General features: G+C 38.2%; 2 protein-coding genes across 5 annotated transcripts in view; one reads left to right on the top strand and one right to left on the bottom strand.

The window, feature by feature from the left end:
- Window positions 1-7,356: 7,356 nt before the first annotated feature.
- On the top strand, window positions 7,357-9,624 carry LOC116163831 (zinc finger MYM-type protein 1-like). Its single transcript, XM_031477961.1, has one exon. It carries the CDS (start codon window positions 7,357-7,359, stop codon window positions 9,622-9,624), a length of 2,268 nt encoding a protein of 755 aa, XP_031333821.1.
- A 5,537-nt stretch (window positions 9,625-15,161) lies between these two features.
- The window catches only part of LOC116164422 (probable E3 ubiquitin-protein ligase HERC1), a 52,224-nt gene continuing 45,282 nt past the window's right edge, over window positions 15,162-22,103 (bottom strand). For 2 of the 4 annotated variants that reach the window (XM_031478604.1, XM_031478605.1), the window contains exons 14-17: window positions 16,938-17,162; window positions 16,814-16,883; window positions 16,670-16,771; window positions 15,162-16,624 (exon numbers count right to left, since the gene is read on the bottom strand). In XM_031478604.1, the coding sequence (XP_031334464.1) occupies window positions 15,177-16,624; window positions 16,670-16,771; window positions 16,814-16,883; window positions 16,938-17,162 (1,845 nt within the window). In that variant the 3' untranslated portion in view covers window positions 15,162-15,176. The remainder of the gene's footprint in view (window positions 16,625-16,669; window positions 16,772-16,813; window positions 16,884-16,937; window positions 17,163-22,103) is intronic. The other 2 variants (XM_031478607.1, XM_031478606.1) reach the window with 2 other exon arrangements.

The following is a 22,103-nucleotide window of genomic DNA, read 5'->3' as shown; positions in this document are numbered from 1 at the left end:
GCTGCGCTCACTCGTGAATTCAAACATTTACACTCACTAGAAAACTAACACTTTTCTAAACTTGTAGATCAATGTACTATTTTCCTGTAAATTGAACCAATACAAACTTTCCGATTTCAAACTCATCGCTGGATATTGGTTCAAATTCTTCCAGGTCATCGCTACTATTCGAGTTTACATCGTCCAGGGAAACTTCGGATTCGCTCCTTGAACTGCTTACCGGTTTTTTGGCCGGTTGTTTTTTCTTAAAAACAACTTTCTTTGTTCCTTTGATGGTAATTGCTTGACGTTTTGATTTATTTAGTTCACGATCTTCTCTTGCTTTCAATTCAGGGGTATCGGTATAAATAGAACACTTGGATTTTTTTCGTACTACTCGTTTTTTAGTAACGTTCGCTTTAGGGAAAGGAAACAGCATTTCTAAAGAAGGTCGTTGGCCATTAGGTACTATTATTAGTGATTTGATCCGAAGTTGACGGAGCATTCGGTTCAAAATACAACTGCATATTGTCATCCTCAAGGGTCTCAATCTCCATGTTATTGCCCTCAGGAGTGGTTGAAGTTGGAACCACGTTGATATTTTCGATTACAGGACTGATGGGTCTGTCAGTAGGAGGATTTATGGGTCTGTCGGTAACTGTACTTGCAAATCAGCGTCTGTGAAAACGAGTTGATTAGGTGGCCACAATCCTTTTTTATGGAAAGCTTGTTGATATTTCTCATTGAAAAAGCATTTTCATATGGTTTGCTTGATAAACTGCTTATATTTCTTATTGAAATCGCTTGACCCGGGTGTGCCAACATCCAGTCATTGAAGGCGGTTGCTATGTAGGTTTTGAAAGGACCATACCCACGTGTAGGGGCTGAATTCTGTGGGTCGTGTGCGGCGGGAATGAAAGGAGGACAATTCCATTAGCCTTACAGAAACGAATCGCTTCAACAACAGACAAGTGTGATTCATGGTTATCAATTAATAAAAGAATTTTGTGTTCTTTCATCAATATTGGCCCTGTCTGTCTTTTTCACGTACTTTCGAGGCATCTAAATTAAGTTTACAAGCATATTAGACCAGGCGGGGTAGATTCATCAATGACGAAAGTACCCCATTTGTTGTTGACGTATCTACCCCCACCTACAGTTACATTGCTTTTTGGCCTTTCAATGTCGCATATGCATGATTTTAGGTTATAATGAAATTGAAAACCAATATGTAAAGATATATGACTTAAAAGGCATAAATAACTCAACAATAGTATATTGAAAGACAAGTGTTACAATGCGACCTATTGTAATACGACTATCTTGTGGCACGAGTGGCGACGCGAAGCGTAGCCACGAGTGTCCGCAAGATAGGAGTATTACAATAAAGCATTGTAACACGCGTTTTTCATACTATTTTTTCTATTTCGGTGCTTTAATTTAATTAAAAAAATCATTATCAGAAACTATAGGGAACATTAGAACTAACATGTTTTATGTTGGGAACACTTTTTATGCCGTTAAGTTTTAGGTTGGCAGCGTAGTAAGACTGACATTTTGAAGTTCAAACATGGAAGTACCCAACGAAGTACCTACTTGTACTAACTAGTAACTGCCAACTTAAGAGATGAGTTACCAAAAAAAAACGACTATAATCACTGTCTTTGTACAACTGTTTTCGGTTGTACAAAATCATCATTGTGACACCGAAATAGAAAAAATTTATTGTGTATTAAAAATGGAAATTACCAACGAATTTATACCGCTATTTCATATTGTTCACGAAATATTTGATAGCAGTAGTTCAGACGAAGACGAGATTATGGTAATAAGCAGGCCCGGATTGGTACTTTGTTTCGGCCCGAGCTTTAAGCTTAAATCGGCCCAATTTTACCAGGTGATTTTCTAGACTATGAAAACAAAGATTAATTTCGTAGTAGTAATTTATTTGAAAAATACAACAAAATAAAAACATTCAAGTTAAATCAGATAGATACAAGTATTGCACAATACACCGTCAAAATTAAAAAACCAGGCTTTTTTTTAATAATTCGCTTTTTTTAGCAATATCATCTATAACATCTTTATTGTCTATGTTTAACAACACATCTTTTTCTATGGACATAAGTAAAAAAGATTCCAAATGTTCTTGTGTTAAACAATTTCGTAAACGATTTTGAACATATTTTAATTTGGAAAAAGTAGTTTCACACCTGACTTGGCTGCAAGATAACGTTAATAGATATTTATAGGTCAAGTAAAGTTTAGGGTAAGAGCCGTTTCACATGCGACTGATAAAGTCCTGACGGTCAGTCCTGATGATACGGACTGACGGTCATGGTCATAGTTTCACATGCAACGTACAGTACGGAAATGTCTTTACTACGAGACGGTTCTCAGCGCCTCCGGAACAGCGCTGTTGCCGCTTTTTGTATAAAGAGAATAATACAACGCAAAAAAGTTAAGAATAAAAAATCTAGAGTATGGGTACACCCCATTAACATGGCAAGAAGTGTACACGGTGCATTTGTGACATTATACTCAACTTTGAGGGAAGATGAACGCAAATTTTTTAACTATTTTCGCATGTCTACAAGATCCTTTGATGAGCTACACGGCAAACTAGAAAATCGATTAAAATTTGCTAATCACATACGAATATCTGTCTCATCTGTGGAAAGACTCTGTGTAGCTTTGAGGTAAGTATTTTGGTCCCGATCCCAGCTAAAACTGCAAAGTTATCGCAGAGTTGTTTTTATTAGTAACCAAAACATATTTTCTAAAACGTTAGGTAAGCATTTGTATTTCACCGAGGTCTTCACTGTCCACACCTAGTAGCTGCGTTAGAGTGGGCTGGTGAGATTGAGTATATGGTTGCATTCTACTTGATGATGCAGCAGATGAAGGCCTTTGTACGTCGTTGGTGTCGTTAATCAATAATGAGATACGTGTGATTAGATTTATTAATTACACCTAGTCATATCTACAGTTATGTACAGTACCGCTTGTCACGCTGTCATCGATGAGATCCGTCCCTAACAGCCTTGGGTATGATACTGGTGATGGTGATGGGGTGCAGCTTGAAGCATATGCAGCAGATTGAGGCCTTGAGCAGGATGCACTTGATTGGGAGTCAGTAGTATGATGGTTGGGATGAGGGTAAAAAGCTCCATACCCATAATTCATTGGTGGACCACTTGATTGGTAATGTATGTATGCATGGGGATCACCCATTTGTGGCAGTAGTTGATGGTTTTCGGGTTGCTGAAAAAATGGACGAATTTTTTTAATGTCCATCATTATACGAAGCACTTCCGCGCGAAACTGCAGCTTCTTATCCTCATCAAAACCTTTTAAAGTTGGCAATAGTGAAATTAAAAATGATCTGTCAGCATCTTCTTCTTCCGTTGCTTTCTCATTACTTTTCTCTAGCAATGAAATCATTTTTTCACCCAATATGTCGTCCTGTCGCCGCTTCTTTCTTTCAAACCTTTTTCGTGTTTCAGGTGCATTAGCATCAGGTTCTTCTACAATATTTTCTTGAGTATGTGGTTCGTCTTCTGATAAGTCACTATTATCATGTGTAGTTCTAATTTCATCGTCCTCAATGCTATTGTGAAGGCTTGTTTCTGTATTATTTATATCTAAAACGCTATCGAGAAACCTTAAATTTTCGAAATATACATATTTCTTTATGCCTTTTGCAGCTTGTCCAGATTTGGTTTTATATACTTTATTACGATCTCTTCGGTATGCATCACGAGCTGTTCTCCACCTCTGTACAACAATTTTCACTGAAAATAAAAAAAAACAACCTGTATTACTAATAATCATTTACACCCTGCAGCTTGATTCTTTTGAGGTACTGTCCACGTAAAGAGGTAATTGGGCTATTGTTTCAGATATCTGGCAAGTGGCAACACATTTACAGACCTGCACTATTCATACAGATTAGGGATATCAACCATAAGTGCAATAGTGGAACTTGTATGTGACGCCATATGGGACATACTGAGACCGGAAGTTTTCCCTGAACCTACAAGAGAAAAGTGGCTGGAAATTGCATCGCATTTTGCCCGTTATGCTAACTTCCCTAACTGTATTGGGGCCGTTGATGGGAAACACATCAGAATAATCAAACCCATAAACAGTGGTTCTACTTTTTTTAATTACAAAAAATTTTATTCGGTAGTTCTCTTGGCAATTTGCGACGCGAATTACTGTTTTACATATGTGGACGTCGGAGCTTTCGGGAAATTTGCGGACTCCAATGTGTTTGTTAACAGTCAATTTTGGAAGAGATACCAGAAAAAATTGTTAAATCTTCCTGAAGATAGATATCTGCCAGGAACAGAGAAGCCAATGCCTTTTGTTATTGTTGGCGATGATGCGTTTAGTCTAGGTCCACATTTATTGCGTGCCTATGCCAGGAAGAATTTAACGCATAAGAAAAAAATATTTAATTATCGACTAACTCGAGCTAGGCGTTACATTGAGTGTTCTTTTGGAATTCTCTCCAATAAATGGCGAATTTTTCACAGACCTCTCAATGTATCGCTTCGCTTGTCCAAGAAAATTATCCAATCCTGCTCTGCTTTACACAATTATGTATGCATTAGAGACGGCTATGCATTTCATCATACTCTTACTGTGAAAGGTTTTGCAGACGTTGAACATGCTATAGTAGAAACTAATAGGTCAGGATTTTCTGTAAGAGATGGTTTTGCAAAGTATTTTACTAGTACAGAGGGGGCGGTACCTTGGCAAGACTCCAAAATATATTAGTTGTACTGATTTTAATATGTCAGTAATGAAAAATATAACCACAAATATATGTATGCTACCAAAAAGTATTTTTTCTCCAACCACCTGAATAAGACGCTATTTTGTGACAGTGTTCGGTACGTAAAATTGACGTTTTGCGGATTAATCGCTTTCACCATGGCAACTGTACAAAAAGTGGATACTTTTGGTCCTAGTACCAAAAAGAAATTGACCTTGAAAGTTGGCCAATTAAAAAATTACAATCACGGAGATATGTCACATTGACATCGTTTTACATTGCAGGTTGTAAGATATTTCTATACATACAAATCAAATATTTTTGCATATTCAATGCAAATAATGCTGTTACCTATACGTATGTACATGTATTGAAAATGATTTGCGCTCCCTATTTTTATTTAAACCATGTGTAACTGTAACGTAATTTACATATTTGGTGAACGTAATTTTAATACGTATACAACCCGCCGTCGCGCGTAACGCCATCTACTTCAGACCCATTGCACTATTATCTGTCATTTTGAATTCAAAATTTGAAAAAGTTAATTGCAATTAATTTTAATTAAAAAACTGTATGGTAAGTTTTTTATTTCAATACAAAATATAACAATATTAATTGTGTATACAATAAAATGACTGAAACTGATAGCGACATGGATTGCACTCCGCCAGAGATTATAGAAACGGCAGAACATGCTACCTCAAGATTTGCTCCCTACAAAGTCGCGAGAGGTGAGAAGTAAGAAGTAAGAACGAATAGGTTATAAGTTAACCTAAAAACTAGAGTGGCATGACACGTGAGGACAAGAAAGCAGAAGTTCTTATACTAGTAGTGAAACTGTGACTGAATCTAAATTCGAATATAATTTGAAGTAAAGGGGGTTGGAGAAAAAATTTTATGTTTTATTCGTACAAAAAATGCGTTTTCGGGACTCGGAAGGTTGCTGGACTCCGCTGACGCGTCGTCCAGCAACTATCTTCCTCGTCCCGAAAACTGACATTTTTTGTACTAATGAAACAAATAACTATTTTTTACTTTTTACGGCGACTTTTATAGTAATATCTGAGGTAGGTCTTCCAAGATGTTTAATTTCCATTTTTGCTCCAATGGTAAAGTAAAAAAGGGGGTTTTTAAAATAAATTGTACCGAATTCATTTTAAAAGTTCACAGTTACACTTACGTTCGAATTATAGCGTTAATAATCAGAAATGAACAATTTATAATTACGAACGTGCGCACCGTCGCGTCGCCTGCTTAAAAATGCATTTGACAGCTAGCCTGAATGCGCCAGAGTTTGTAATTAGAATCCCGTGCTCCCAGCTCCCACTGCTAGAGTACATTGCGCTATACCTGATGCATATTTTAAGTGCGATTTGCTTGCTATGCGCTATAACGCAATATAATGGAAAAAAATATCTGTGAATTATTATCTTTAATTTATTAGTATTAGTACGCTGAAGTTAACTCATTGTAATTTGCAGGAATATATTTCCTATATTATTCAGGTGGCGCGCGAGCATGAGAGCACTTTAGTAGTAACCGCCCCTGAAGGAGCGTAAGAGATTTATTTTCTGTTAAGTCAAAGCAACAATATTCAAACTAATCAATATGACAGTGAGATGTTTACTTGTTTTTTTGGATGTATAAAATTATGTTTTGAAAGTAGAGATAGGGAAAAACAATATACATAAGTCCCTATGTCTACTTCTGAATAAATATCATTGTATATTTAATTCAATGAGACAGGTCATATCCTAGCCTGAACTCAAACCATGAAAATAAACCCTGAATATACCCCTATATTGCTGTCATGGTGAGACAGGTCATGTCCTAATGCAGGTGACTGAGCTCTTAACCATTAACAAAACTGGTATATTATATGTACTCTTCGTACTGTGAGCCCTTGGCGTGAATGTCAGGCTCCGTTACATAACAGTCGTAATAAACTCTGTTGTGTAAACAATGGCATTCAGGTCATTGTATGTAAGACATTTGGAATGGATTCAGGTGCCTATTTGGTTAATTAATGTCATCAAAATTTTGTTTTCTCTGTTTAATGTCGTGGGTCTAGTTAAGTTTTAACACAAAACAATTTTCCGAATCAAGCGTGCATTGAAGGTTGTATTTCTTTATAAATGACCTCGGTCACAGACATCCACACACCCTGTTAACGGCATCTCCGGTGAGTCCAAACGAGCAGGGGCGCCGACTCCGTGGGTGCTCCGGGGCTGAAGCACCCGCGAGAATTTTCGCATGGGTGCGGAGCACCCATGAGCCAGGATGCAGTGCTTTTTCTCCGTTTAACCGAATAATTTTTCGACACGGAGTGTTTCAGGTGCATGATCTGCGCTGCGCAACAGGTAGGGGGGGATATTGCCGGGCGCAGGTCGCAGGACTCGCAGGACGACGCAGGCGTTAGTTTATTCGTGCAATTCGTGAAGTGAACTGTGAAGATTTGGAGCCAAATATATTTTTTTCCTAGTGACAAAATGACTGTGTGATTGGTTGTTTCGTGCTTTGATTGATAGGACTGGCGCCTGGCGGCACTATTCTTTTTCTCTCACAACGGACCACATATTTATCGCGACAAAATGGACAAATTTGTGATCCGTGCAGGCCGTGCAGCAGCATCGAAAATAATTGATAGTTCTCCCACGAGTTCTACGTCAACATGTAGCGCGGTGAAAGATGCCTCAGCCTTGGGCAATTGTGACGATGCTACTGCTAATGACATTAGTGTTCAGAAACAGAATACAGCAGAAAGTGGAAAAAGGGGGCGTTCTTATCAAGAACAGTGGAAAGAAAAATACGGTTGGATTATTTACGACAAGAGTAATGACAAGGTGTTTTGCTCAGTGTGTCAGGAAGCTTTGTCATCGGGTGCCCCCATGCCAAAAAAATCTTCTCGAGATGAGGAAACAATTAAGGCTTACACACAAACTGGCTTTTCCTCTTGGAACAAGGCTTTAGAGCGATTTGCAGCTCACGAAAAATCGGAAGTTCATCGTTTTTGCTGCACCCGAAAAAAAGCAATCGATGATGGAGTCAATGTACATGCATTGATATCTAAGGGCAAGATAAATGAAATGAAATCCGCTAGAGCAGCTCTTCTCAGGATGATTTCTTCGTTGCGTTATCTAATGGTTCAGGGATTAGCAATTCGTGGCCATGTCGATGAAAATTCCAACTATCGTGCATTATTGGCTTTGGTTGCCGAGGATAATACAGATTTGGCATCTTGGCTTCAGCGTTCTAAATACAAGTGGCTTTCTCATGATGTTACCAATGAATTAGGTTCAATTATGGCTCATGAGGTGTTAAAACACTTAGTGAAACTCGTGAAAGATAGAGACGCTCCATATTTTTCTGTCTTAATTGATGAAACTGCTGATGTGACCAATCATGAACAGGTGTCTATTTGTTTCCGATTTGTAGATGACGATTTTGAGATCAACGAAGTCTTCTTTGGTTTTTATAAGACTGAATCCACCACTGCTGAAACTTTGAAAAATATTTTGCGTGATGTTCTCACTCGTTTTGATATTGATATTAAGTTTTGTAGAGGCATTGCGACTGACGGAGCGGCGAATATGACCGGTGCTTTATCGGGTTTGCAGGCAAAAATTCGAGAAATCGAACCACGAGTTATTCAAGTTCATTGCTTAGCCCATTCGTTGAATCTCGTTGTTCAAGAGGCAATGAAAGTACAGTCAACTGTGAGAGACTATCTCGCAACTGCTAAGGATCTGATAACATTTGTGTGTGCATCTCCAAAAAGACAGGCCATGTTTGAATCCCTACAAATGTCAGATGATGATACCTTGGACAATGTAACTCAAACTCATCGGCTTCGCCCTTTTTGTCCAACCAGATGGTGCTGCCGAATAAGTTCTTTGAAAACGATTATACAAAACTACGAAGAACTTGTATTGTTTTTGACTGAAATTGAAGGTACCGACAGATCTGATGTTGGAGCAAAAGTGAATGGCTTCTTGAAGCATTTGCAGTCTTTTGAATTCATTTTTATGTCGTGTTTTTTAATAAAAATTCTTGATCCTGTAGAAATGTTGAACGCTGCACTGCAGAGTTCTTCATTGCATCTACAAATGGCTATGAATAATGTAGATAATACTAAAGAATTAATACAATCCTATCGAACTGATGAGCATTTTGATGAGGTCTGGAATTCTAGTTTAGGAATGGCCGAAAAATATCAAGCTGGTGAACCAGAACAGCCAAGAATGAGGCAAGTGCCAAAAAGGTATGATAGTGGCGCACAGCCCACTAGATTTTTAAGTCCGAAAGACTATTACAGACAAATTTACTATCAAGTGGTAGACACAGTGATAAACTCCATCGATGATAGATTTACACAAGCGAGTACTTCTCATTTAAAGCACGTTGAAAGTTTCCTTCTTAGAAAAAATAAGGAAGATGAAGACCAAGACTATGTGACCACATTTTACAAAGATGACTTTGATAGCAACCGTCTGATTTTGCACAGAGATATGCTCTTAGATATTCTGAAGTCAAAGAGTGTTTCACCTAAACATTTCGGTGATTTAGTGGAGTACATAAAGGCCAACGAAAATATTCGAGAGCTGATCCCAGAAGTAGTCAAACTTATTAAAATAACCCTGACAATTCCTGTTTCAACATGTACGGCGGAACGATCTTTTTCCAGACTGCGGAGGTTGAAAACCTATTTACGCAACAGTATGACTCAAGTTAAATTGAATGACAACGCAATCATGCATGTTTATAGAAAGCTTGGGAATCTATTAGATCTTAGCTTTGTGGCGGATACTTTTATCAAGCGAGCATCTGTCCGTCGGAATACATTTTACTTAGGTACATGAGAAGTAAATTTATTATTTTTAATCGATAGGTACTTATTTGTAGTATTGTGGAATGTAGTTGTACTTGTACTGCACTCTTCTTTATTTTATTTGTAGGTACTCTTCTACTCTTATTTTTTGCTAATAAATCTTAAAACAGTTGTTTACCGTCGCATTTGTTTTATGCTTATTCATTAATCATTTATTTTTTTCTCATTCTTCAGCTAAAAACTGCGTTTAAAGAGTTTCAAAATTTAAACATCGAAAGAGGACCTTTTGACCCCTCGTAAACCGAGGGAAGGGGGAGGATACTCGACTTTCCTCCTAAGCCCCCTCTTTAATGGCCTCGAAACTGAAAGTGAGCACCCATGAGAATTTTCAAAACTCGGCGCTTGTGCAAACGAGACATCCCAAATGGAGGCAAGCCAAGGGGAAACGAATTTATTGTCCAAGGGGACAGCGATGGGAATAGTTGCACGCCCATTCGCCATGATACCTGGAGAGCGAGGGTTTCAAGAAACAGTTTCTGTACCTAGACTGGGTCACGAGCACCCAAACTTCCGTAGACAATCTAAAGCAATTTGTACCATAGGTAATTACACTGATCACAAAATAAGCAATGGGTATTTTTTCATGTGTCGTGCTTTACTTACTATTTTTGGCATTATTATGATTGTCGTGACTAGCGTATAATTAAACTGATTACCGATTACAAATCAATTTTTGAAAAGGTTGTGTTAATTGGTAACGCTTTAAGCTATTAATTGTACTGTAATTACATTGGTAGCAGTTGAAGTTATTCAAAGTGGGATGTGTCAACGAATTACGTAGTTATATTATATGACCTATTATTTGTTGTGTAATTGCACTGTTCACAGACTTTGGGAATGGGGACTAGGGTTGCAAAATAATTGACCTGGTCACGATGCACTCAAATGAATTTCTTTTTCTGTCTTCCATCTCATTCTCTAAAAATCTAAAATGGCCGAATGGCGTCCATAAGAAATAAGAAAGTAGTAGCCTGTAGCTTCTACATCTAGCGTGTTATGGAAATTCTGATAACAGCTTCAAACTCTCTGAAAAAAGTGCCCATACAAGGTACTAACGGGAACCGTCCATTTTCAACCGTTTAAGCTAGAGAAATTGAAAATAACATTTGACATTCTAGTTTTTTGGTTATATATTAGTTGTTTGTCAAAAATTTCAAATGCGTTTTTTTAGTTACAAAAAGGGGAAACTTTGCCCCCAGATAATCTGCACTGTATCTCTCACTCTTATAGAGATTCCAATGGTGAGCCACGCATGAGTACATAGTAACTAAACCATAAGCGACCAAATATTGACAATACAAGCTGAAAGTACGTTGAAAACTAGTAATAAAATCACTGGTCTGCCAGTCGTAAGTGGCAGCATTAACTTGAGGCGGCGCTGAATAAGTGACTTCTCTAGGTGATCAACTAAATTACTAAATTATAAGGGTCACGGAAAAGATTTGTATCAAGAAATCACATTTTTTTCATACTCTTCAAATATGCTATGGCAGACTATTTCAAGTGCAGCGTTGGTGGCGCTAGACGCCCTTCGATGTAGGGAAAAACCCCTGAACTAAACCATGAGGACCGTATAAAAATGATACATAAAAAAATTCCTCTTTTTGTCACTACTTTAAATATATCCTGGCAAACGATATTAAGTGTAACTTTAATAGTGGCAGACATCTTACATCAACCATTTGATTCTAAACTTCTCATTCACATAGTTCCACCCACTTCAATCAGACAGATTGTAGAAGGTCAGACATTTTGCGGTGGCATTCGCCCAAATTGCGATGAACTAAACCATGAGGACCATACACAAGTCATACACCCAGTAAATACGTGGGAACCCAGTAACGCGTTACTCTGCGCGTTACACACATCAACAACCAAATTCACGAAACTCTCCCCAATATTTATGAATTTCTGTGTGTTATTGGAAAACCTCCATCTACATATACCTTGATGGTAGCCTCAATTTTACTTACATTTCCTAAAGCAATATGAGCAATATCCATATCGGAAGCGCTAATAATGACTTCTCTACTTGTTGGTAGTTTACCAAGATGGTAAATTATTCGAGAATCTGCCTCTTAGTGACTGCAGAACAATTCAGTTTTTACCACATCATCTTCCCTTGTCACAAATTTATAGCACTTATCTTCATATGTGGGAAACACAACTTTCCTTCCAAGTAAAGCACAATAGGTCTTTTTTGCCCATGATTGGTATAAGTAATCTATAAGAGAGGCTTTGAAACTATCATTGCGAAGTGCTTTTATGTAATTTGCAGGATGCTTCTGACTGACGATCATGTTTTGCGTCCTTCATGGAAGGGGTAACTTTCTGTCAAAAATCAGATGAACTTCTCTCGCTGACACAGCACAAATCTTGCCGAGGATGTGTTCAGAAAATCGCTCAAAGTTTTACCAGGGGTCTTTTAAGAGATACAGAAAAAATAACCCATCGATTAAAACAACATCTACAACTGGCGATGGACTAGGAGAATCATACTTCCGAAAAAGTTTAAGCAAAACAAACTTGTCGATTTTAATCATCGATCCATCAATGTTGCATTGAGACAACGGCACTGGAGTCAGAGGATAGTTAAGAATGAACTGAAGGTCTATCTTCTTTTCTCTTCAGGTTTTCTTGTGAAAAGAATTCAAGAAATACCGACAATCTTATCGCGAAATAAACAATGTATTATTTTCCATAATTTAATTCGTTTGCCAACTCGGAACGGTGCGTAAATCTATCGCTATCTCTGTTCGTTATGCCCTCGCGCGCTGATCTCTCACACGTTCGCTCTCGCTGGGATTTACTATACCTAAATTTTTTAACTTCTAAGACGTCTGCCACTATTAAAGCTACACTTAATATCGTCTGCCAGGATATATTTTAAAGCAGTGACAAAAAGAGGAAATTTTTATGTATAATTTTTATACGGTCCTCATGGTTTAGTTCAGGGGTGTTTTTCCCTACATTGAAGGGCGTCTAGCGCCTTCAACGCTTCACTTGAAGTCGTCTGCCATAGCATATTTTAAAACCATAGAAAAAATGTGTTTTCTTGATAAAAATCTTTTCCGTGGCCCTTATAGTTTGGTAATTTTGTTGATCACCTAAAGAAGTCACTTATTCAGCGCCGCCCCATGTTAATGCTGCCACTTACGACTGGCAGACGAGTGATTTTATTACTAGTGTTCAACGTACTTTCAGCCTGTATTGTCGAATATTTTGTCGCTTATGGTTTAGTTACTATGTACGCTGCCTCCCAGTCTAATTAAGAATTAAGTCACTAAATATTACATTACCGCACAAACTGGAGTGGTTTCTACTAGCGCTGAAATGAAAAGGGATGACATACAACGATGCAACCCACTAGCTATTAAATGAATGGTACTGGAGTTGAAATTCAAATAGCAGTAACACTGTTGTAAAGACGCCAGACCACAAAACCAAATAAATTCACTTATTGAAGGAATTGCTGAGTGACGGCGCGAGTGACAGTGAAGTGTGGGAGCTTGAACATGTCAAATATATTTTCTGTGTTATCGTTTTCTCATTAATTAATCATTTTATAATATTAACTTCATTTATCCCTTTTGCAGTAAAGAACTTGTTCTCCATTTAACAGTAAATTTGACGATTTTTACACTTATATATTCCATGCTTAAGAGGAAGTGCGAGTCACCTTGCTCTGGGATAAGATGGGTATGTAATCAACAGTTGTATGCGTCACGTATCAATTCTTCGTGCGCAATGCGATCTTTACAGTTTTTATAATAATAAAATAATGTTTATTGAGCATGAGGTAAAACAGTCAATTGTACTTCATGCTTGTTTTTAACACACGTTGGTAATTAATAATAATAATGTAAAGATACCAGGTGTAACGAAGCACCTGGAATTTCTCCATTTAGTATGCCGTTTACAAAGACCACCCTGTATGTAACGATTGGTTAGGGCTTCGTTACGCAAAAAGACCGCGATATTTTTGTAACCACCGAAGGATGTTGTCCTGGCGAAGATGAGGGACAATTAATATTCTTTGGTTTCAGCGCCGTTAATTATTTATAAGATGTTTTAGATTTCCATAATAAGTAAAATCAAGGATAGAACGAGTTCAAATCGAGTTGTTTACAAGTTTTGCAGTCCCGTCCGTATGCCTGCATGTTGCGATAAGAGTGTTAAAGCGATAGCGCCGTTTGAGAAGAAAAAGTCCAAGGGAGCTAGTTGCAGATTGGATTGATGAGTACTTAGGTTTGATTACGCTTAATTAGGTAAGCGCTGTTAATTAATGCCATGTTAATGGGCAGTAGTAAACCTTGTCAGAAACCGTCGAGAGAGGTGTCCACAGAGGCGCTGTAATTTTTCTAGTTGTTTGCAAGTTGTCCCAGATTTTTAAGATAATCACAGGAGCCGCAATTAATTAAAAACCGAATTATTTTCTACCGCTCTCGGTACGAGCACCGCCCGGCTTTGGAAATTCCCTGTTCCACTTCCACCAAAATTGGTTTCCTTTAAAAGGAAAATGCTCATTTTGGGAGGGATCTTTCTGCTTCATACTTTCGAGTTGTAAGTACGCCTTTTGATTTTTCTAATTTGCGAAACCGTATCATTCCGAATCCACCGAACCCCTTTTGCTTTACCCTTTTACCGTTTGAGCGACCGTAAGTCAATCCGTTATCCTTTCCGTTTTGAGTTTACTTTTTTTTACCTACCGTAACTTTTACCCCGTTCCGCTAAGTTTCATTACCGCCTTAAGCTTACCGTATTTTCTATCGATAGTGTTACCACCGTTTAATTAATATCACCGTTACTTAACCAAGGTAAGCGCTTAATTTTCAATTACGTTGATTAAAGGGGGGGAAGTATATTCTGTTCTCCTTGTTTTTCCGCTTTTCGTTCCCCTAGACACCGCTAATTGATTTGTGCTTTATTGCTTTATTCCCTTTAGGAAATTTACCGTCAGGGCCGTCGGCCATATTTTGTTTTAGATAATCCGGAAGTGACCGCCGCCATTTTGTGGTGAACCCTGACCGATCCCTGGTTATTCCGTTCTCCACTAGAGGATACCCGGAGGCTTTCCACCCCGTCCGCGAAGACCGCACCGCCCCTTTTCCCAAGACTTCGGGGGTGCTGAGTGAAGTCTTGGTGGCGCCCGAGAGACCGACCGACCGTTTACTTTGTGAATTGAATCGTACAATTATATAATTAGTCATCCATTAAAGGAACTTGAAATAATATTGTGCTTTCATCTTTTAAGGTACCGGTTGTGCACGAGCGAAGGGGGAAGTTCGTCGCACAGGCAACAAACCAAATGTTACTTATACCACACGTTTGTAGCGCACCTACCTTAGCTCAGAGCAAGAGGAATCTCCCAACGTCATGTAGACAATAGAACAGCAGAGAGTAGAGAAATAGCCTTCAAACCATACTGATTAATGCAGAGAGAATATTCTAAATTAAGTTAGAAGGCCAACAGTAGAAGTTAAAGCAAGAAGAAAGAAATTCAACAAGATCGTTGAGTATAAATTACTTACCACAATGTAAAGAACAGTTTATTAACACTTCAACTTCTTTGTTATTTTTGTATATGGAAATCAGAGAAACAGTGCCATCTAAATGTCCCACTAACAAATAATTTCTGTTTGTCGAATCTTGTTTTTTACATGTGGGCCAGGATAGGCAAGTCACACACTCGGATTGTTTTTCGATGAACCACTCATCGCAATATTCTTCTTCGGGAAATGAATTTACAGGCCAAATATTAACAATGTTTTCCATCGCGGCCGCAATATAATCGCCTTTAGGTGACCACTTAATATGGCCTATTAACTTTCCTTGCAACTCTGCACCATATGCATCCAATGACTCGTGAAACACCAGCGTTCTTTCCAAATATGTACTTGAATTTGCGCATTTCCAAAGACGTACCGTACCATCAAACGCGCTCGACGCAAGTAAGTGTTTACTGCTGCACCAAGCCAAAGCAATAATTCTATTTTCGTGGCCTTCTAAGTATGTTACGTTTTTTTCTGGATTTGTGGACGTAATGTCGGAAAGATCGACCTGCTCGTAGGTTTTAACCGATAAAATTTGAATTTTTGTTGCGATGCATTTAAATAATTGTTCAGCGGCCCACTGTCTATATTCCGCAAATGTCTTTGATGATAGTAGAAAGGCGGACAAAGCATTTTCCAAAGTTAGTGGACCACAAACGTCAATATCGTCTTTCTGTACCACAGTGAGAGAATAACCACCATGTGCACTTAAAACCTCCACCAATGCTTGCGTTACTTCAAAACCACTTCTTGCAATAGAAGGACACATAGCCATTAATAATAAATCTTTCGTGCACATATCCACAACTAACTTGGAAGAATCAGGGCTATTTTGAGAGAGTGCCGCTATTATTACGCTTAAATTAGTTAGCCAACTACTTGCAACTGATGATGAAGAACCCCAACGTGAAACATTTAGCAGTAACGATGCGGAATTGTTCATTTCCATCTCGCACTCACCATTTGGAATCTCCACACGCTTCATAGCAACCAACGTCATCAAACGTACAATTTTACATATATCTGTCAAACCCATTGCCTCTAGACTTTTAACAAGACCTGTTAAATTCGAAGTCTTTGCTAACTGCGTTAGTATATTCAATACTATCGAACGTGAAAGCAAAATATGCACAGATGTAGTCAAATACTTCAGAGCTTCAACCCTATCTTGAGATGTTTTCAATGAGATTGCTTGACTCCCAAGATAGCGCATTTGATAATCGCATTTCACAAAACATTTGTTGCCAACTGTAGAAACAGCAGACATGCCTAATGGATCATTTTCAAGAAACGAAACAGGGCTCAGATAATCTTTTCCGGGTAATACTAAGGGTAATCCTAGAAAGGATTTTATATTTTCAACCGACGAAAAATCGGGAACTCTGAATTGCATAGTTTGCGAATCAACTTCGCTTGTATCTAAAAGTTTAAACTATTATTTATACCGCTGGTACAATTTCTTACCATCGTGAGCAAAAATTATATCGGGAGCTTGAAGTTGTAAACTCGTTCTAACCACTTCTTTCTCTCTCCCTTCTTTGCAAAAAGGACAATGCGCTACGTGCACTAGAAGTCAGTATAATTATTACGAATAAATTGTTAACATACCTGTCGCGTTACTGGGCGTGGTCTGTTCACGTCTACACTGCCTAAGTTTACAAATTTTATGAGCCATGTCCTACAATGATAAAGACAAATTTGAATTATGCAGTCGATTACTATACTTAATTACTTCAACGCTTGTGGGTTCGGTGTTAGGTTCTTCAATTGAGAGATCTTCAAAAGAAAATGGGGATAAAAGAGGATGCCCTTCACCTCGTACATGCTGCCTTTCCAAACCACGTTCTACTCTCTCAATTCTATCCGTTATATGTCTTAGCAGATCCGAATATGGTCTACGGACCGAACAGACGACCTGGCGACCAAAATAAGAAATCGGTTCTGCATTTTCTTGACTCTGTAAAGCAAAAGTATAATCAAAATCGTACTATGGAATAGTGACTAAAATTATAAGCTTAATCTTCCATGTTTGTGTATTATTTCAAAATATACGATTTTTATGTTGTGAAACAATACCTAAACTTTACTGCAGGCGGGCAGTGTGTGAGAAGGATCTATTACTCATTTTAAGTGTATTATTTGGGGTGTGCTAAAATAAGGTGCCATTTTGTAGCTCTTCAACTTACAAGAAACTTAAAGCAGATGTTTCTACATTTTATCACACAATTTTACATTTTACAATTAAATAAACAATACGCAATTACAAAAATTCTAAAACGAAATAACACTACAGAAAAACAAACTCAAATGAAATAAACTCTGTGTTTATTCGCACCCTCAATTTACTTTAATAAGATTGAAATGTTTCTCATATACAGGGTAGCCCATCATTATTCTCAGTGTTTAGAACAAAGTAACGTCAACACGACGACACAATAATGAATACAAGGTGTTTTCTGTTAATGTTATTATGACGATTTTTGTCTTACTCCGTATGTTTAGTATGTACAATAAAATTTTGTGATCATTATAACTTTTTCTTTAAACATATAGTGATCACTCGGAAAAGAACGGAATACAATTTCATGATTAAACAAATTTTAGTACCTCAGTGAAGTTCAATCATAATTGTAGGACCAAAAGATCTGGTTCCACTCTCACCTACCCAGTTTTGCGGTAGTGTGGATTGTCATAGCAATGAGCTCTTGCGTGTAGAAGGAACGTGCTCCTTTACTCCTTCTTTGTTTCTGTTTTACATTGTGTGGCGCGTAAGCCCAGAAAATGTATACTTACCAGAAGTCGCAGCTCGTCGTAATTCTATGTAAAAGCTGCAACCTTAGACCATATAGTACATACAATGGTCTAAAGCTGCAACTCGCGCAGCTTCGGAGCGCAAATATGGAACAGTGACAGCTGATTTTTATTTACGTTTTTTAATTTGCGATTTTGGTAAATTTAGCGGTTGAAATAGACACACCTAATTCATGTACATAAAAACAATGCAGTGATTAAGTTGAATAGAATTAGTAGTAATGTGTTTTATAACTTGATTTGTACTTGGTAACAAAATCACACCAGTCACATTTTAAATCCTGGCAGATTCAATGTCTTGACACGTCATGTTAGATGTTAAGATGTGCTTTAAGACTGTTTGGTGACAAACGCGCAACTGGGCCCACTTTAAATCCTTGATGATCTTGTAGGTTAATAAATGTGTTTTTTCATTTGCCTATTATACAGGGTGATTCCTATAGTACCTGCCACCGTTTGGGAGCGTATAGGGGGTGCCTAGGGGAGTATTTTGATATAGGACACTTGGGGTCGGAAATCTAAAATAAGGGCGCCAGAACCAAATTTATCTTCTGGAATTTCACGCCTGTATGTAGGCAACCCAACCGACCGACGTTTCGCGCGGAGCGATGCAGAGCGAGTTAGCGCGAGGAAGCGACATGGGAGGGAAGGAGGGAAAACGACAGTCAAAAGCAATAACGTTTACAAGTGTTCAACGTGGCCACCGTTGTTCTCAATGCACTTCCTACATCTAGCCAACTATTATTATACTATTGCCATAGTGTTTATTCACTTGATACGCGTCGTTGCAGACGGGATTTCGTGGGTTTAAACAAAATTCTGATCAAGTGTCAGCCACACATCGCCGCCTGAGATCGCTCCGTGTGCACCGCCGGCCGGTTGGGTTGCCTACCTACAGGCGCGAAATTCCAGAAGGTAAATTTGGCTCTGGCACCCTTATTTTAGATTTCCGACCCCAAGTGTCCTATATCAAAATACTCCCCTACGCACCACCTACACGCTCCCAAACGGTGGCAGGTACTATAGGAATCACCCTGTATGTCAATTATATCTGTCATATGTGATATATGAAGCAGTCTATTACGCCCAAGGGCATAATGAGAGGGCATAATGGATTGTCATCTCATTATGCCCTCAAACGGCCTGTCAAATTGATTGACGGAGTTATATTATGTAATAAAAAAGATGCAACTTGATTCGTATGAAGCACTTTAATGTTGGGCAAACAATAATCATGACATTTGTATATTGGAAATGCATTCTTTGAATGATGAAAAATAAAATGGCCTCAGGCATTACTCCATATTTAATCCTCGGGCGACTTACAATCCCTCGGGCTCTGTCGCCCTCGGCATAAATATCGCCTTAATGCCCTTGATGCATAAATAACTATTTATAATTAGACTTATCATTCGTTCCTCTTTATTCATTGTTCGTTCCAAAGTCACACTGGACACATTTTAAAATCATGGTAGTCTCATGTGTCTGTTAAAATGCCACTGTGTATATGCGATGTTCTACTTACAATGCAAAGTAAGTATATCTCTGTTGGATATTTATTTTTCATGCCAGTCATGTAAACTCCCATTAATAAATACAATCACTAATTTTAAATAACGTCCTTAGTCCTTAGAAAAGACGTGTCTTTTAATAAACAAAATTCTTGTAAATAATTTCGTTTAATTTTGTTACGCACTCATGGGAATTTATACAATAGTTTGTCAAATTAAAGGTAGCGTGAAAAATCATCAACTGCCATAGTTACGAGTTCTATTTGAGACAAAGAACATCTAAGGAACCGACGCGAAGTGCAACTTCTGGGAGTATTCCTTTTCTGAGGCGTAAGTCCCAGATGAGCTTTCTTTATACAATAATTAAAACTAAACTTCACTACGGTAAGCTCGTTTAATCATTAAAAAGAATTCTGTTATTGAGGGGGAACAGAAAATACAAAAAAACACAGGGCACTCTGTTTACAAAAACCATGTCGACATGCACACGACTTTTCGCGAACACCCTGTATATCCAAAAATGATTTAAGGCTTTTCGCACCACAAAAGCGCATTTTCCAAAAGACTGTAAGTGTTGGCCGCGCATTTCTGAGATCCCTCGGTAACCACCTGGACAGCTACTTTCCAGTCGGTCGGCCCAGAGCATGGAAAATGTGTTTCCAGGAGGCATGTGAGCGCCTCACCCGCGGTAGACGTATGTCTGTCGCATGGAAACCTCGTCTTCACTTTTTGCCCTTTTGTCACAGCTACTATTAGTAAAGAAAAACAAAGCTCGCATATAAATGGCCTTTTGGGAAGTACTGATCAAAGCATGGAATTTGCGTTAAAGTTACTCGCCTTAAGGCGAAGACCTTTTTACATGTTTTTAATCGCGGCCATTTATGTCGCCTACAGAAGGTTGGATTCACCATGTAATTAAATTGTCTAAACGTAGGTTCATAACTCTCAGTTGGTCTGTTGCATTTTGTGAAACAGATAGTACATTTTGTTCAGGTTGATAGCAATACGTCCACATCATACGTTGACAAGGTATAGTCATAACCTAAATTTTATTTTGTACTGGACCTACTGTGATCTTCAGTACTACAAGTAAAAACACTTTGCTATCTGATTATCACCCTGAAGAACACTATTCATGTAACAAACATGACTTTATTAAGGCTTTCCGATAATTCAACTGGTTTAACCAGATATACCAATAACAGGCGATCAAATGGGGGGAGGGGGAGGGGGCGAACACACGTTCTACCCTTCATGGTATTCTAATGACACGTCTCATCGAAATGAATTGGTTTGTACAAACTATAACTTTCCTGTACGTCTCCTTTCCGAGATAAGTAGCTGGCCGGAGGAAGAGAGAGGGAAAGAAATTAATTTTATCTTATAGGTCTCAACGAAAAAAACTGTTTTCTAACAACTACCGCCCTACTTTCCGACTCCTTATCAAAAGAGAAAATGGGAGGGGGGGAGGGGACTGGTTTTATCCTTCAGGGTACTCTTAATGCAAGGTCTCAACGAAAGGAATTAACTTCTACCAACCATAGCACCCTCCTCGACATTTTATCGTGATCGGATAGAAATAATTCTTTATATCTCAAGAAAAGAATGTCAGAGGCTGGTACTCACAAAGGGCGATTGAGACGTCTGGAAGAAATATATCTGTTAGTGATGTCAAAACTTTATGAGCGAATATCTCGAAAACGCTTTGTCGGAGGAAAGTACTCACAAAGGCAAAATTAATTGTCTGGACGAGACATATTTATTGGTGAGGTCTTCCCATGAATATTCTAACAAGAAAGAAAACTACCTTATAACGCAACCATTTACTAAGTTATTTCGGTTTTAAAAAATGCGCTTTATCTGCACAAAAGTTGTGCGCAATTTATACTTGTACTTCTTCAATACCTGCAAAAGTGTTGTAGACGTCGCCGTCACTTAAATAAGGACGTATAAGCGTAATAGGCAAACATTTCAGGAAGCTCCCACTAAATATAATACCATGGCCTTTGTGACCAGACTATTGAACTACTAGAAGCATTTATAACAATATTGGCATTTCTAAATACAAAGCTAATAAACAAAACTCTGCGGTGCCACCATAACCTTAGATCATATATATTGACATGGATAGAGCTATCTCATAAGCTCTACGAAAAGACAACCGTCGCTAACATCCCAACCTGCATTTTTATGCCTATCATCTTTTACTATTAGTAAGTCGTAATGTATTTATCCTTTGCAGGGTTGATTGTAAAAGTGCGGTAGCTTGGCGATTGCATACAGTGAACACCGTTTAGAGATACCGCGCTGTGTAAATTATTGAATTGAATTGAATATAGATGGCCATTGAAAGAATCAAGTGCCTCCCTCTTAATTCCAGAGTAGTGTACTTATTTTCCGTCTAGGATTCAAACCTTCGCAATTAAAAGCTCGCGAATACCAAGGTTTTTATGATATAAATATGTAACTGTATACGTGTCCTACGTCCCATACCTATAAATTGCGCGGCCAGCAAAATGGTTTTTATTTTCATAACTTGCGTCTACATTGTGACTGGATATTATTATAACATGTGC

This window comes from Photinus pyralis, unplaced genomic scaffold (assembly GCF_008802855.1).
Source record: "Photinus pyralis isolate 1611_PpyrPB1 unplaced genomic scaffold, Ppyr1.3 Ppyr1.4_LG2, whole genome shotgun sequence".
NCBI classification, from domain to species: domain Eukaryota; kingdom Metazoa; phylum Arthropoda; class Insecta; order Coleoptera; family Lampyridae; genus Photinus; species Photinus pyralis.
This window is presented reverse-complemented; position numbering and strand designations above follow the sequence as displayed.